Source organism: Chrysemys picta, chromosome 5, assembly GCF_011386835.1.
Source record: "Chrysemys picta bellii isolate R12L10 chromosome 5, ASM1138683v2, whole genome shotgun sequence".
NCBI lineage: Eukaryota > Metazoa > Chordata > Testudines > Emydidae > Chrysemys > Chrysemys picta.
This window is the reverse complement of record NC_088795.1, coordinates 27,746,581-27,761,766: the sequence shown is the minus strand read 5'-3', so window position 1 is coordinate 27,761,766 and position 15,186 is coordinate 27,746,581. Positions and strand designations below refer to the sequence as shown.

Genomic DNA, 15,186 nt, shown 5'->3' with positions numbered 1-15,186 from the left:
CTGCAGACAAACAGTCTTGTCTCTTCCTTTTCGTTTTTAGTGTTACCTTGGCTGCCATTGGGATTGTTTCAATGATTGTGGGAACCACACTTGTAGGGCAGTTGCCAAATAGCAGGTAAGTGTGTGTTTTTCCCCTTAATTAACCTGTTTGGGAAGAATTTTGTGGAGAACTAGGGATTGACTCTGCCCATGGCAAACCTGCCATGTCCATGATATGGCATCAGTGCTGAAAGAACGCAAAGTTAATACTGTGGATCTTTTCTAGTCCTCTTCTAAAACTGCCAATTTATTGGTGCTCTACAAGGATGTTCGGTGTCCTGAAGAACTTGAATACCAAAAAAAAAAAAAAAAAAAAAATGCAGGGGAAGGTGGAGATACCAAGGAAAGGATTCCTAGAAGCATGCGTGTGGAGAGTTTTAAGGGGGAAAGAGGTGTTGGGGATTGGTCCTGCTTTGAGCAGGACTAGGTGACCTCCTAAGGTCCCTTCCAACCCTTATATTCTATGAAACTACATCTACGTTTAGGGGGCAGTGTAACAGACTGCAAAGCTGAGACTGTGAAAAACTCAGCACAAAGGTGACTTGAAGCTGCCTGAAAGAGGGGAATCTTGAGTTGCCCACACGCTAAGGGCCATTATGATCACTTAGTCTGAGTTCCTGCATAATGCAGGCTGTGGAATTTCACCTGATTCCTGAATTAAGCCCAGCAACTTCCAGTTGAATTAGAGCAAGTCAACTTACAGCAATCATGGTCTGCTCTGTCTAACTTGAACTGAAGTCTGTTTGGCTCCCAGCCAGAGGTGAAAGTAAGCCGGTACGCCCCGGTATGGCATACCGGCAAGAGCAGTGCGCCGTACTGGGGTGGCCCAGCTTCCCCAGGCAGCAATTTAAAGGGCCTGGGGCTCCCAGCTGTGGCTGGAGCCCCAGGCCCTTTAAATTGCTGCCAGAGCCCTGCTGCCGGAGTTCTAGAGTAGTGGCAGGGCTCCGGGGGTTGTTTAAAGGGCCCAGGGCTCCTGCTGCCTCTTCGGCCCAGGCCCTTTAAATTGCCGTCAGAGCCCTGGGGTAGCAGCGGCAGCAGGGGGCTCCGGCAGCGGTTTAAAGGGCCTGGGGCAGTAGCGGTGGCCGAGCCCTGGGCCCTTTAAATTGCTGCTGGAGCCCCCGGCTGCTGGCGGGGGAGGCAGAGGGGTACAGGCCGGGCCAGGGCTGGCTCTGATCCCGCCCCTTCCGCCTGAGGCCCCATCTCTTCCGTGGGCTAGAGCCAGCCCCGAGCCAGCCCCAACCCAGCCCTGTACTGGTAAGTCCCCTATTTTTACTTTCACCCCTGCTCCCAGCCAGCCTTGGAATTGGGAAAGGTGGCTTTCTGCCTCTCCCAATCCTCAGATGTGCTGAGCATGAGTCCTAAAACCAGTAAGCTGAAAGACTGGGAGGTGTGTTGAGAAGAAAGGAGATCAGATATATAGGCTTATCAGGATTACTTTGTGGAGGACATGAAGCTCAAAACTAAGGCATCCAGACATGAGGTCAGTAAAGGATGGCCTCTTCTAAGGACAGAGGAGCCCTAGAGGGTAAACTCCTTTTGAAGTTATAGGAGGGGGAAGAAGATGGAGCTGGAAGTAACGAAAGGGAGGGAAGGAGTCCACTCCTACTTCCACTCAACCTTGGATAGGGAAGAGCAGTGATTTACTGAGTCACTGTAAGAGACCAGCTGCTGCATGGGAGGTGGTGGAAACTAACCAGGGAAGCAGTTTGGACCTTACTGTGTTTTTTGGTGGTGAAACAGGGTTGGGGAGAAGAGTGCCAGGGATTGGAGTAAGGTTGATTGGAGCAGACTCCAAAAGGGCAGCATGATGGGGAAGGGGAAAGGAGAGAATAAATATGGAGCATTGGTGTATGAGGAGAGTGTGAAGGATATGGTGGTGAAAATGGGCAAAAACGTGGCACTGAGCTGGTAAAAGGAGAGACTGGGAGAGTTCCTGGGAGCAGAAGAGGATGAAGGGGAAAGCAAAAGACAAGCGTGAGAGGCAAAATGGGGAAAGCAGGTGGGGCAGGGGAGAGGCAAGAGGCAACAAACAAGAAAACAATACTTGTTGCAATGGAGAAACTCTGAAGTGTGATTCCAGTCCAAAAAGTGACTGGGAAAGGAAATATTTCTTGTGCATATTCCCAGTTCTCTCATTAGTGACCAAGGCTGTCTTTAAAAAGTGGTCTTATTTCCCTTGGATGTGCAGGGCCAGCCTGGCTCTGGGCCATGAGCTGAATTCTCTTCCTCCTTTGCAGCACCAGTGGAACTGTTAACTAAGTTCCAGTTGTGACACTTGTGCTAACCTACCATTTTAAGGGGATAGCACCTGTGTAACTGAGAGTCTATCTTGCCCTGGAGGGCCTCTCATTACTGATGGTTGTCAGAGTCCAGCTTGATTTGTCAGGGTCCAGGTTGAGTTTGCAGGGAGGCAAACAACAACAAAACCTCCTCTCCTTACCTGTGAAGTGAGCATGCTCATCATGGAAATAACTGAGAAGAAAACATGAAACCCCAATACCACTCTAAAGGGCAGTGCTACTCGAAACAGCTGCTAAACACTCCTTCCTTCACTGGTTTCCCCTGTTATGCCTCTATGTGGTTTCTCCCCAAGCTATCCAGAGGAGCCCGGGAGGTCTCTGCTATGTAGGTTGTCTCTCTACCAGTGGTATCACCACTCTTTATAGTATGGAAGCACCTCTGGGAAATCAATCTTGGTTGGGCTGCCTTTGTGCTGCGGTGTGTGTACATAAAAAAAACACACTGAGATGGTAGTTCTACTTCAACGAGCCTATCTAAATAGACAAGACAGAGAGTGGGAGGTGAAGTGACTTGCCCAAGGTGTTGCAGCAGTTTGGTGGTAGATCTGGGAATAAGACCAAAGTTCCTAGAATCCCAATCTACTGCCCTAAACACAGTACTATTGCAATAAAGTCTTGGCCTAGTCCTTGTAACTGGAAAACCGCTTCTATTATAGCTCCCTTCCAAGACTGTTTGTAAGTAGGGTGACCAGATGTCCCTATAAAATTGGGACAGTCCCGATATTTGGGGCTTTTTCTTATATAGGATCCTATTACCCCCACCCCCTTTCCCGAATTTTGGCACACTTGCTATCTGGCCAGCCTATTTGTAAGTGTACGTGTCTTTCAGCGCTAAAGATTGGCTAAGTGAACTGGTCCACCTGACGTGCTCCCGGATCCTCGTCAGAGCTCTGTCTGGTACCATCACGTACCATAACAAGTGAGTAAGTCTGTGTTGCACTCCACTATTGTAAAGGGCAGAGCCGTCCCTTGGGTAGGATGAATTGGGGCAACTGCTCCAGGTCCAATGCTTTTGGGGGGGGCGGGGTGTCCCGGGGGCTGGTGTGATTGGCTGGCATGGACAGTCCAGGAAGAGACCAATCCATCACTTCCGTTCCGGGCCCTACATCCCTATAGGGATGGCCCTGGTAAAGGGGATACATAACTCTAGGCAAATAGGACTAAGGGGGTAACTTTTATTTTTTCAGGGGGAGTCAGTGGTGGTATGACTGTCTAAAAGTGAGGACCTCTTTTAATGATCTTTAATTAGTCTATATGGAATTTGCATGACTCTGCTACACAGGCAGAGCAGCTGAATGATGAAGGTGTTTGCTCAGTGTTTACTTATTAGCTGATAGTGTGACAACTAAATCTTTTACCAGACGTTCTTCTCAAAGCATGGTTCAAATGTTATTTAACACTATTTTCATTAACAGTAGGTCTAGTTTGTACATTGACAACATGTTCACCAACAATTTTCTGTCAGTTAGAAAATAATCACAACCATATTGTAGCTTGGGGGTGCCTACAAAATTATTGTAAACTGCTGTTGTTGTTCCACTGAAGTGCAGGCTCTCATGAACTAGTGAGAAACTGAATATAATCAACAGAATGTTTGTTAACCCTTTGGCTGCAGTTTGACCTGTTGAACCAAACACTGGCTTGTCCAGTAGTCTAGGAAAATATTGTTAAGTAGGCAACATAGTTATGTTTTGTACAGTTAAGTGAATAATACTTCCTGTCATTGCAGGGAAAACAGACCACAGAAAGGGGGTATATGTGTTGCCAACCACACGTCTCCAATAGATGTTTTAATCCTGACTAACGATGGATGCTATGCAATGGTATGATAAGTGAAAACGTGTGATGTTGATTTACACAGTAGCGGTCAGGAGGAGGCCACTAAAGTTTGTGACCTAAACTAGGGTCTGACTCCAGATGTCTAGAATAAACACTATGTACTAACCCAGTGTATCACCAGCTTCTGACTACAGGAAGGATTTCTAACTTCTCGCAGCATTTTCTAGAAGGAACATGCATCCTGAGATCCCAGATAAACTCACTGGCTTCTACCAGGTTGTTTGTTTATGAGCACTTGGTCCCGTCAGACCAATGTGTAAATGAGAATCTGAACCACTACAGAAGTCACAGAAATGGAATCTGTCGGATCACTTATTAAAAATGCATTTCTTTACACTGCATTGTTAAGTTTCAGGTATGTCTCCATGGCAGATGAAGGTGTGATTGTAGCATGGGTAGGCATGTCTACATTAGCTTTAATCTTGCTCATGTAGGTAACAGTAGTAGTGAAGATATGGCACTACAAGCTGGCAGCCCTAGTATAAGCCCAATGGGCTACACACTCAGGTTGGAATTGTGAAATGCCCAGAAAAAAAGTAGTAACAGGTTAAGATGGGGGCATCTCCGTGTACCTTGTGATGTGGTAATGGCACAAAGGTGGTATCAAACTCTAACTTTCATCTTTAGTAAATGTTAACTTTCCTATTGTAACACTTCAGTGACTGACGGTACCTAAAATCTGTGCAAGTCACTGGTAGATCAGAGTACTGCAAAATATTTTGCCTAAAAGATTATAAAAGTAAAGGCAGAGGACATGGAGAGAGGAAGACTTCTCTTAAGTATTGATGCTAATTGCATTGTGAGTAACATCTTTCTGTTCATGCAGTTGGCGCACAGTTCTTGGTGTGCATGCAAAAGCATGTAAAACTTCCAAAATTTAGGTGTGTTAATACTCACAGCTATATGCCCACCCTAATGTGCATGAGATAACCTAGTGCAAAATAATGAAGAAACCAAGATGGTACAAACTCTAAACTATTTTGTAAAAACAGAACTTCAGAAGGGACTTTAGTAGCCACCATATTGGTTTGAACGTGCTTAAAGGGATTTCTAACTGTGTGCAGAGACTTCACGAGGGTGAGTGGAAACTTGACGCGTCAGAAAAATTCAATCTTAAGGGTCTTCTGTGATTTCCTGAAGATGCACAAAAGTAAATGCTAACAAAATAGTTGCCTCTTTACTTTCTACTGTCTATATATTCAGGGTTTGAACTATGATGTGCAATATTTATATAGTGCTAAAAGCCCAACTTTCCAATACTGTATTTTCTAGGTGTCTAGGAAACTAATGCTTTTACTGGATTTTTTTTTTTTTTTTGGTACATTGCAAAGCTCTAGTTTAGGAGATACCTAGCTGTATTTTAAATAGGCATGAAGCAGATGGACTTTCATTTTGCCATGAGTTTCGTATAGTAGCTGTCTCATTTGGGCTTGCAGGTTGGCCAGGCTCATGGGGGTCTAATGGGACTTATTCAGAGATCCACCGTCAAAGCCTGTCCCCATGTCTGGTTTGAACGCTCAGAAATGAAAGACCGCCACCTAGTGACAAAAAGGTAAGGAATGGGCAATCACTCGGCTGAGTGCTGCTGTAGCTGTGAACAATGGCATTATTCTAACCATAACAATCCTAGCATCTTGAAGCCCTAGTCATGAGCCAGAACCGCATTGTACAAACACAGAACAAAAAGATGGCCCTTGCTCCATAGGGCTTACAACCCAAGTATTACACAAGAGACAGACAGACATACAGGCAGGTGGGGATGGGGGGGCAATAAGGAAACAGTAAGTCATTGGTCAGCATGATAGGCAGTGGCCTTGGCATGCCAGTAGCCAAACAGTCTTGCCTCTTCTGGAGGGTGAATCTGCAGTGAATATATCTGGCCATCTTGTTCTAAATGCTAAACACCTTGCAGAAACACTCGGAATACCAGGACTCAACCTCCTTCTATGATTGTGTATTACCATAGTCTGGAGTGATCTGAATTGCAGTCATTTGCAACATGCATGCAGTGAATGGAAAAATTACAGTTGTGGGAGCAATCCTACACTATTTTTCTTTGGGAATATTACTATGCATCTAATTTGCAACAGAAATGGAACTTGGATGTTACCCACAGATGGGGAGGGAATAGGCAAGTGTGTGCTTGCAGATGAGTGCTGAGATACTGCAGAAATGGGGCAACAGTTTGAAAAGTCATTTAGCACTCTTGGAATCTCTTCCTATAGTAAAATAGTTTAGACAAAAGGTTCCAGTAACGAAGGTGTTCCAGGTGTGACTGCCCAGAACTTCTGACATGGGGTTAATCTGATAACTCTGCTGCCAGGGACACTTGGTGAGCAGGTACCCAAGTGTCTTTCTGTTTCTTTCCACAATTATAATCTAAATTGTTTTCCCACACGAATGTCAAGGAAAAGCAGTATGCAATCCCAAACTGGGATTTACTGTTGGGAGGTAGGAACCTAACATTACTCACAAAATATTAATTTTACCATGAAATAGAATTACCCGTAGCTCTTTCTGAAATGTTCTCTAAATTGGAGCCTTCTAAAAACCACAGACTTGCTGGTTTTAGATGAAGTTACCTACAATACTGAGCTCCTCCTGGAAAGGGCAAGATTTCTGCAAAGAAGAACTTTCCCTTAGCGTAGTACAGTAGAGATAGTAGTGCTATATTTTAAGTATCTATGAAGTTTGTAGTCCAGCTTCAGGTTTGTTGTAAAGGGAATCACTCTCCTGACTCAGGGATGGAGTTGTTCCTACTTAAAGATCTGAGTCTGGTATAGCTGACCTCCCATGATGGGAGGGAAGCTCTCAATAACTGGGGAGAATCATGTTCTCTCATCCCTCTTTCTCTTCCTGCATACCTTCACTAACTACTTCATTTACAGAAGATAACTGAAGGGAGTGTGTCGTTTTTTGTTTTGTTTTTTGTGGTGTGTGGTTGTGTCTGTGTTTGAGGGAGGGGAGGAGAAGACAGGAGATGAAATCTTTAGCCAATTGTCCTGATCATAATAACCTTCCAAACTAAAAACTTTCAAACTATGTGTTTCAGCCCTAGTTGATTCAATCAAAGGTGCACCTGCTGGTTGGGACTGGATTCCAATGCCGGGTGTTTGTATCCTATCTTAAATTTTGTGTAGAATTTTCAGGATAGTCTTATAGGGGATAAACTTGTCTTTCACCTTTCTGGCTTCTAAATGGTAGATTGAAGGGGCATTCCAGAAAGTCTACTCAACCAAGATCGAGAAGTGAGAATTGTGGGCATAATATATATTTCAGAAATGGAGAAGGCCTATGATTAAATAACTAGAACCAAGATTATGTAACCTGTATCAAACTTGCATATTTTGCTCAGCCTGTTTAAATATTGCAGTCAGTGGGGCTTCCACTTGAGTGTGCCACAGCCTAAAGTATCTTACAGACAAGAAGTTTTTCCAGATAGGCAGCCTAAAACTTAACTTGAACTTTATGCCTTTCATTTCTTGCATTAACACTACTTCCTCTCAGTGCATCAGCCCTTCAAATACTTGTTGTTGGTTTTTAACCCCCCCATTATTGCTTGTGAATCTTGCAACAGAGGTGCTTTTTCACAGACTCCCTTGTTGAATCCTTTCCATTTCTTACCACAGTATATTAGCTACTTATTACTAGAGCTTGCCACAAAAGCGCCATTTTTCATGGGGTGGGAGGGAGGAGGGGAAATCTTGCAGTCTGTTATTGAACTTAAAAAATCAGAACAGTTAGAGGCTAAACATGAACACGCACCTGTGCTCACGCGCATGCTCTCTCTCTCTCTCTCTCTCTCTCTCTCTCTCTCTCTCTCTCTCACTCTCATACATCCGTGGGCAAGAGAGAGAGCTGGGGATGTCCCTTTGAAGTAAGAATAATTGGTGAAATACTGGGTAGGACTAAATTAATAGTAAAGGATCTAGAGAGCTGAATCTAGGCTCAAATGATATTCCTGTTATCACTTTGCATCTGTAATTCATATGTTGCATCAAGTGTTGGCTTTTGGTTTCTGTTGAATGTACATACATGACTGGGAAAATTAATCCTGTTTCAAAATGTATTGCTTAAACATCCTTCTTTCTGCTTCTACAGACTGAGAGATCACATAGCAGATAAGAACAAACTGCCAATCTTAATTTTTCCAGAAGGTAAGAAACTGTCTCATTCCACTGGACTTAGTTCTCTTCTCAGTGCTTATGTCGCTCTTCATTGTCCTGCTGTGACGCCGATTGCTCAAACAGATCTTGTTCCACACTTATAATAGGAAACATCAAGTGTCAGGATGCCCTGGCTCCTCCCAAAAATGGTGGGATGAAGGGGAAGAGTGCTGAAAGGGTTTTTCCCACAAATGGCTTAATCCTTCTTCTCTGATGCAGACACAGCCAGTTGTGTATCATGCATGGCCTCCCTGCTTCTACCTACCCCTCCATCCTCTTCCCCCAAACCTCAACCCTACTCTTCTAGCACTGCAGGGAGGGGAGCACTGTCCCACCATTCTCTGGCCTCCAATCTTTAGGCCTGGACAAAGCACAGACCTTGGAAAGACTAACTCATTCTTCTTGGAAGTGCTTTTCACTGTTCCCCAGTGGTTGCTTGCTTTGCAAACTGGTATAATCCTGCTGTCTGACTCCATTAGAATATATAACAAAGGTTTCCTGATTGCCAACACTCTGACTTCTCTTTTGTCCAGGCACTTGTATAAACAACACATCAGTAATGATGTTTAAGAAAGGAAGCTTTGAAATAGGAGGGACCATTTATCCAGTTGCAATCAAGGTAAAATACAATAGCAATGGGTCTCCAGACACTGCTGTTTACCTGTAGAAAGGTCTGGCTGAGTGGTGGGTGGGTGGGAGATGGACAAGAGTTTGTCTCAGTACTGTTGCTGGTAGAAGCACATGCCCTACAAGTGGCCCTCTGGTGTACTTGGCCATCGGAAAGCGAATAACTGAATACCCATGAATGAAAATAATTCAGTCTCTTTAGAGTTGCTCTCTTGAAATAAGTGGAAACCTGTTGGTGGGTTCTGTTGGCGTCTTCCTTACAACGTGGAAGACTGGAGAGAAGGTAGGCGGTCTGGCCAGCCCATGAATTAACAAGTCAATATTTGAAGGAATAAGAACATGAAGCTTGTAATCAAGGCTAGACCTGACACCACTGTAAAAATATACAGCATCTCCCCATGCTGTACCTCGGGGGGTGGAGGCCAATGTGTAATGGTTACTAATGTCCTCCTATACAGCCTTGCGAGTTAAGCGCCCTAACACGTGTTTACACTTTGGATCTATATTATTTGCATGTTCATTTATGCTGAAGGAAATGACTTAAACTTACTATTTTGCCCTTCTGCAGTATGACCCTCAGTTTGGAGATGCATTCTGGAACAGCAGCAAATATGACATCGTGAGCTACCTGTTGCGAATAATGACAAGTTGGGCCATTGTGTGCAACGTCTGGTACATGCCACCGATGGTCAGAGAGGTATCTTTGCATATGGTTGGTTGTTGATTTGTATAGGATGTAAAATAAGTATGGCTCAGAATCAATCTTAAATTGAGCTTCCTTCAATGCTCTTGGTAGCATGATACAACTTTTTTTCAATTTTGCATTTCCCAGTGTATTTAAGTATGGAATGTACCTGCAGTATATTAGCTGTTGGACAGGGACAGCCTCCTTTTTCATGTAGTGATGCTCTGGGACTAAGTGCTGATGGCACAATGGCTACACAATTATTCTTAGCAGCACAGCTCACATTAGCATGAGTAACACTTGCTGTTTGGAAAATTGGTTTATTATTAAGTCATCAATCTGTCTGAGGGGAAACTTTCTCCACCTTGCCATCACTTCAAAAACAGACCTAAAATGTGTGCTAGATTTGCCTGGGAAGTGTGTGATCTTCCATTTAGTAGTATCAGGTTGCTGATGAGGAGTGGACTAACATTCTTTGAGGAAAAGAAGGCTAAAAACTAGACATTCAGAGAACGAGCTTAGTGTGTCAAAGACGCTCCACTTCCCTCTCTGACACCTTCCCTCCCCCCTCCCCCCCACAAAAAAACCCAATGGAAAACCCCCAAACAAAACAGGACGAAGCCTAATGCTCTGAAAGCAAAAGCTTTCTGGTCACAAACTAAAGAATCTGTAGGACTTGCAGCACAGCTGTGTGTTTTTAAAAAACAAAAAACTCCATAGGTCAATTGACTCTAATTTCTATCCCTTGAAGGAAGGAGAAGATGCCGTCCAGTTTGCCAACAGAGTAAAGTCAGCCATTGCTCACCAAGGAGGACTGACTGAGCTTTCCTGGTATGAGCTGTGATTCTGCTTGGGCTTAATGTGACATTTTTGCATACATGTCTTGAGTCTTTATGGCTATAGAATGTGGTTCAGATTCTCTAACGTATCTAGGGGACTTAGACACGTCTTCACTATATAATTTGAAGAGGTGTTAATCCCCTAGACAGCTTTGATTGCCTCAACCTTTGTGTTCTTTAATTTAAATGGTCTTAGCCAGGATATGGTAGATAACGAGGGAGTTGGCTATTCAGGCACTTCCATATGAAAGGTTTTCTTAATAATTTATATGATGACAATACAGAGCTCTTGAACAGTAGGTTTCAGCTAAAAGTTTCAAAGCACAATACAGTCTTCCCTGTTTGACAAATAGAAACTAAGGCACATAGAGGTGACATTCTTGTAGTGAAGAGACACCAGGTCAGGAGCAGAGCTGAGACTAGGACCCAGGTCTGCAGAGCTCCTACCCATTGAACACCCTGCCTCAGTATGGATTTACGGTACCCCAAGAGTATGTAGTGCTATAAAAGAAGTGGATCATGCTGAAAAAACTCTAGAGCAAGGCCCTGATGAGAGCAGTCAAAAAGCACAAGTGGATTCAGTGCTCTAGAGAGCCAAGAAGGATGGGATATGGAATTTAAGTAACATAAGGGACAAATTATACTATTCATGCAAATGCTACTGTCCCTGAAGTCAAGATGAAGTTACATGGGTGCATATATTTAAGGGCTTTGGCCCAGATCATTAAAGGCATTTAGTGGCTCAACTCCGACTTCATTTTTCCCTAATGTTGAAGTTAACATCTAACTGCATCCTTTCTGTCCTCTGTGCTCCAGGGATGGAGGTCTGAAAAGGGCCAAAGTCAAAGACACCTTCAAGGAGCAGCAGCAGAAAAACTACAGCAAGATGATAGTAGGAAATGGATCAACAGGAAATCCATCAATGGGAGCAGAATCAGACTGAATCCCAGCTTTTCCAACTAAGCTTCCCAGGACTAGCTCTTACAGGAATACTGTGGGTTTTTCATTTAGAAAAACCAAACCTGTTCTAATGTTCGTGTATCTCCTTTATGTGGATGGGGCAGAACATACACACGGGGCAGTATTTTGTTATGTATTTTTCTTGAAAGCATGATATTCCACTGAATTGCAGCTGCAGGTATGATGGAATAGAACCTGACTTAAAACTGGGTGGGGGAGAAAGTGCAGTTTTTCAAAACTGTACATGACATTCTCTTGAATCTCTGAAAGGGAAGTGCAGACAGTGAGTCTAGCCTGATGCTGTCAGGTTACTGTGTGTGCAAATAACTCTTCTTGCTAAAGTCACTTGGAAGTTGTAAACAAATTTGTTTCCTGAACTGCTACTTTCTCTCTCATCATGCTTGTAGGCTGGCTCTTTTGTTGTATGGTTCTTAACTAATCTTGCAGTTTTAGTGGTGTCCTGATGCAGGTCTGTTGTCTCCATTTGTTTGTATTTCTATGTATGTGAAGCAGGGAGGTGGTGAATAGCCTAGAATGACAGACCCTAAACAGTGGGGAGAGAGGTGGGCAATCAGAACAACATCCTCTTCAAACACAACCAGGACCTTGGATGGCCTCTAAACCTAGAATTGCCTCTAATGGAAACTGATACCTGAGAAGATATTTAGGAGATTCCTCTAGAAACATCTCTGCATACTGGAACTATTCCCTAAACTACTGTGCTTCTTCAGACTGGGAACAGTAAAGGGAAGAGATGATTGGGAGCTCCATAACTGAAAATGGATACCTCTGTATTATAGCAGATGCATTTTTATTATAAGTGCAGTAATTCTTTTTTTTGCGGAATGCTAACAGCTTAACAAAAATCTGTGGGGATCAGCAACCACAACACAGCTCATACTTGGCTGGGCTAGCAATATCTAGTGTGTCATTTGCAGTAAAAGAAATGGCCTGTTGGGAATGCATGTATACTGCAGCCTTATTGTAAATGGGAAATAAATTCTATATTTCTAATGCGTCTCTGGTGGTGGTATTTTTCCTCTAACTTATTCGTTCTGGCTTCTATTTCTCCTTCTGTTGGGCAATGGCTTGCAGTGTGGCTCAGATCCACAGAGGGACATGGGCACAGCAGCACCTCGCCACTTGGTGGGATCCATAAACACTCAATTAGCCACCCAGGATTCCTAGGCAATGCCTAGGGAGAAACAGGTGCCTCAGAAAGGGATCCACAAAAGCCACCCTGCTAGGTGGGGAGCCACCTAAGCTAGTCAATGGCAGATGCTGAAGAAAGGGGTGTGGCCTAAGCCCTGCCCTTCTTAGAGCATTATGCAGTCATCTCTGCTTAGAATCCACAGATGAGTCATGAGCCTAAGCAGTTTCTTGCAAGGGTGGCAATGACAGAGGAAGCCTCCCCTCGTTAGGGAACTCCCTAGGTTAAATTCTCCCCTGTCCCTCCCCGCCTGATGAGGAATAGGGGAATTTTCCCCCTCTCAGGTGAGTGTCTTAACAGCTAGTGCTAAGTAAGCATTACTCTTGTGCTCTCTATGGCCCAACACATCTTATTTATACACAGTGGAACAGCTTCAGCAGGAAACTCCTATATCTGAATATCCCATAGTCCACTGATTATTTTTTTTTCTTTTTGGGGTACTCATCCCCGCTCTCCTGCCGTTTTGGATGGAGTTAAGTATGCTCTGAGCATGCCTGCTGGATTGGGCTCTGCCAGTGCAATAGGTGGGGCAATACCTGATTTGAGGCTCCTGCTAGGCCTTAGGCATGAGCTAGGCCCACAGCTGCAATAGGATTTAGGCACCTATGTTCCTACTTAATGCACTGTCAGAAAACAAAGTGAAAATAGTAGGAGATAAATCGCTCAAGTCAACACTGACTTCAATGCAAGCTGGATCTGGCTCAGTGGAGTATAGTGGCATGCTACAATTCTGGAGTCCAACAATTTTAATCTAACTTCTGCTAACATAGGCCCACTTTTTGCCTTTGATATAAAGGAACAAAATGACTTTGTATCCAGGGAAAATAAATTGCTTCAACACAATGCACACTTAAAACTAGAACAGGAGGGAACCCCAGAGACACTAGACCAATTAACTTACAATTAAACCCCAATAACAATGAGCCTCAGCGCAAGAGCCTGTAATAAACTATGAACTATTTTAAAAGGGAGGGGGGGGAGAAACAAACAATAAAACCTCTTCCCTCTGCCACAAGAGAACCTATTTAATTCTGAATAGATCACTATAACCTGGGGATTTCCCATATGCTCCTAAATATGAAAACTGCTATTCTTTAATTGAAAATTATGGGCCCAAACCTATATGTACATGAGAACCTCTCTCAGGTTAATTCCTTCCACTGAAGTTAGCAGGGCTACTGACGTGAGCAGTTTTGTGGGTCCACATTGACACTCCGTGAAGGTCTTCCGTAAGCTTAATTGCATATTGGATTATAGCCTACATTTTCAAAAGTAACTAGTAACTTTTAGGGGCCAAAGGTAATATACCTTAGGTGGATATGACTTTTGCTTCTAACTTTCTGCCGTTTATGTTGTATGGGCTGAAATTTTCCTGGTTTGGTATCTACTTGAAGATCATTCTTAATTTGTAGAATGTTTTGAGGGGTGGAGGAAGAGGGGTGGGATAATAACTTCTATTTAATAAAGAAATGCTATCGCTGCAGCTGTAGAGGGAAGTTAAACTGGGCTAAGAGTTCAAATTTAGCATTGATGTAGTCCTGGTAGAGGAGGGGTAAATTTAAGAATCCTGGAGAGAAACTGGCTGTGATTTTTGTTGTGGTTATGGGGCTAGTTACACCTCTGCACCCTCCTGCTCTCATAAATTCGTCTAGCTTTATGTGAGTGAGTAGTCCTGCTGAAGTCAACGGCAGTGCTCCTATGTGTAAGTGTTTGTGATGGCTTCCATCTTGGCCAACACACCAATTAAATGGGACAGAACTGCATTTATGAGCCTCTGAAAACAAGCTACTGAAAAATTTTTGTAGGACTTTTTTGTGGAGCTTAACATTTTTCCTAAGGAAAAATACCTTGTCCATTAATGTCTAATTTAACTGAACATTGTACAGAAGGAATGTGGGATAAACCAAGGGCTCCTGATGCATTTGTCTTTTTGCTATTTATAACATGAAAAGCCTCTAGGGTAAACTAGTTGCTGTTTGAATCATTTTCTTTCTTTTCCTCTATGGAATGTACTTGATCAGACAGTTTGCCAAGAGTAGCACATTTATTAAACATATAAATTAGACCTCTCCACACCAAAGACTGAAAATATGTAAGTATCTTATTTGCCACTAGGTGGCAATCAGCTCTTTATTGTTACCCAGGAACCAAAGGCTGCAGGCCCCTACTAGGAAGCAGATAATGCAGAACTAGAAGCACCCACAAGAACCCCTTTCTAAAACTAAATTTCTTTTTTCTCTTTCTTTCTTTCATTCACTGTGCAGGGTAAGAGTTGTAATGAATGCTTGATACTACACCCATCAACTCCTTTTTTCTCTTATAAGAATTACCAGGGGAGGGGAAGTGTGTGTGTGTGTGTGTGTGTGTACACGTACATGCATAGACTCCCTTATTCTCTGGTTATGGGTCCACAATCTAATACTGTACTGGCATTGGGATAAGATCTGTTGAATGGTCAGGGCCAGGTCTACCACCTACTAGAAAGGTCTGTGCAGGATAAATGTGAGTGGTCTTCTTGTAA

The 15,186-nt window shown here is 43.5% G+C and overlaps 1 protein-coding gene across 3 annotated transcripts in view; it reads left to right on the top strand.

Moving 5' to 3' along the window:
- Positions 1-12,469, top strand: part of GPAT3 (glycerol-3-phosphate acyltransferase 3) — a 31,229-nt gene extending 18,760 nt beyond the window's left edge. For all 3 annotated transcript variants that reach the window (XM_005292058.4, XM_065596156.1, XM_065596157.1), the window contains exons 5-13: positions 41-115; positions 3,169-3,258; positions 4,069-4,162; positions 5,615-5,730; positions 8,280-8,335; positions 8,878-8,963; positions 9,540-9,668; positions 10,408-10,487; positions 11,312-12,469. In XM_005292058.4, the coding sequence (XP_005292115.2) occupies positions 41-115; positions 3,169-3,258; positions 4,069-4,162; positions 5,615-5,730; positions 8,280-8,335; positions 8,878-8,963; positions 9,540-9,668; positions 10,408-10,487; positions 11,312-11,438 (853 nt within the window). In that variant the 3' untranslated portion in view covers positions 11,439-12,469. The remainder of the gene's footprint in view (positions 1-40; positions 116-3,168; positions 3,259-4,068; positions 4,163-5,614; positions 5,731-8,279; positions 8,336-8,877; positions 8,964-9,539; positions 9,669-10,407; positions 10,488-11,311) is intronic.
- Positions 12,470-15,186: the final 2,717 nt, after the last annotated feature.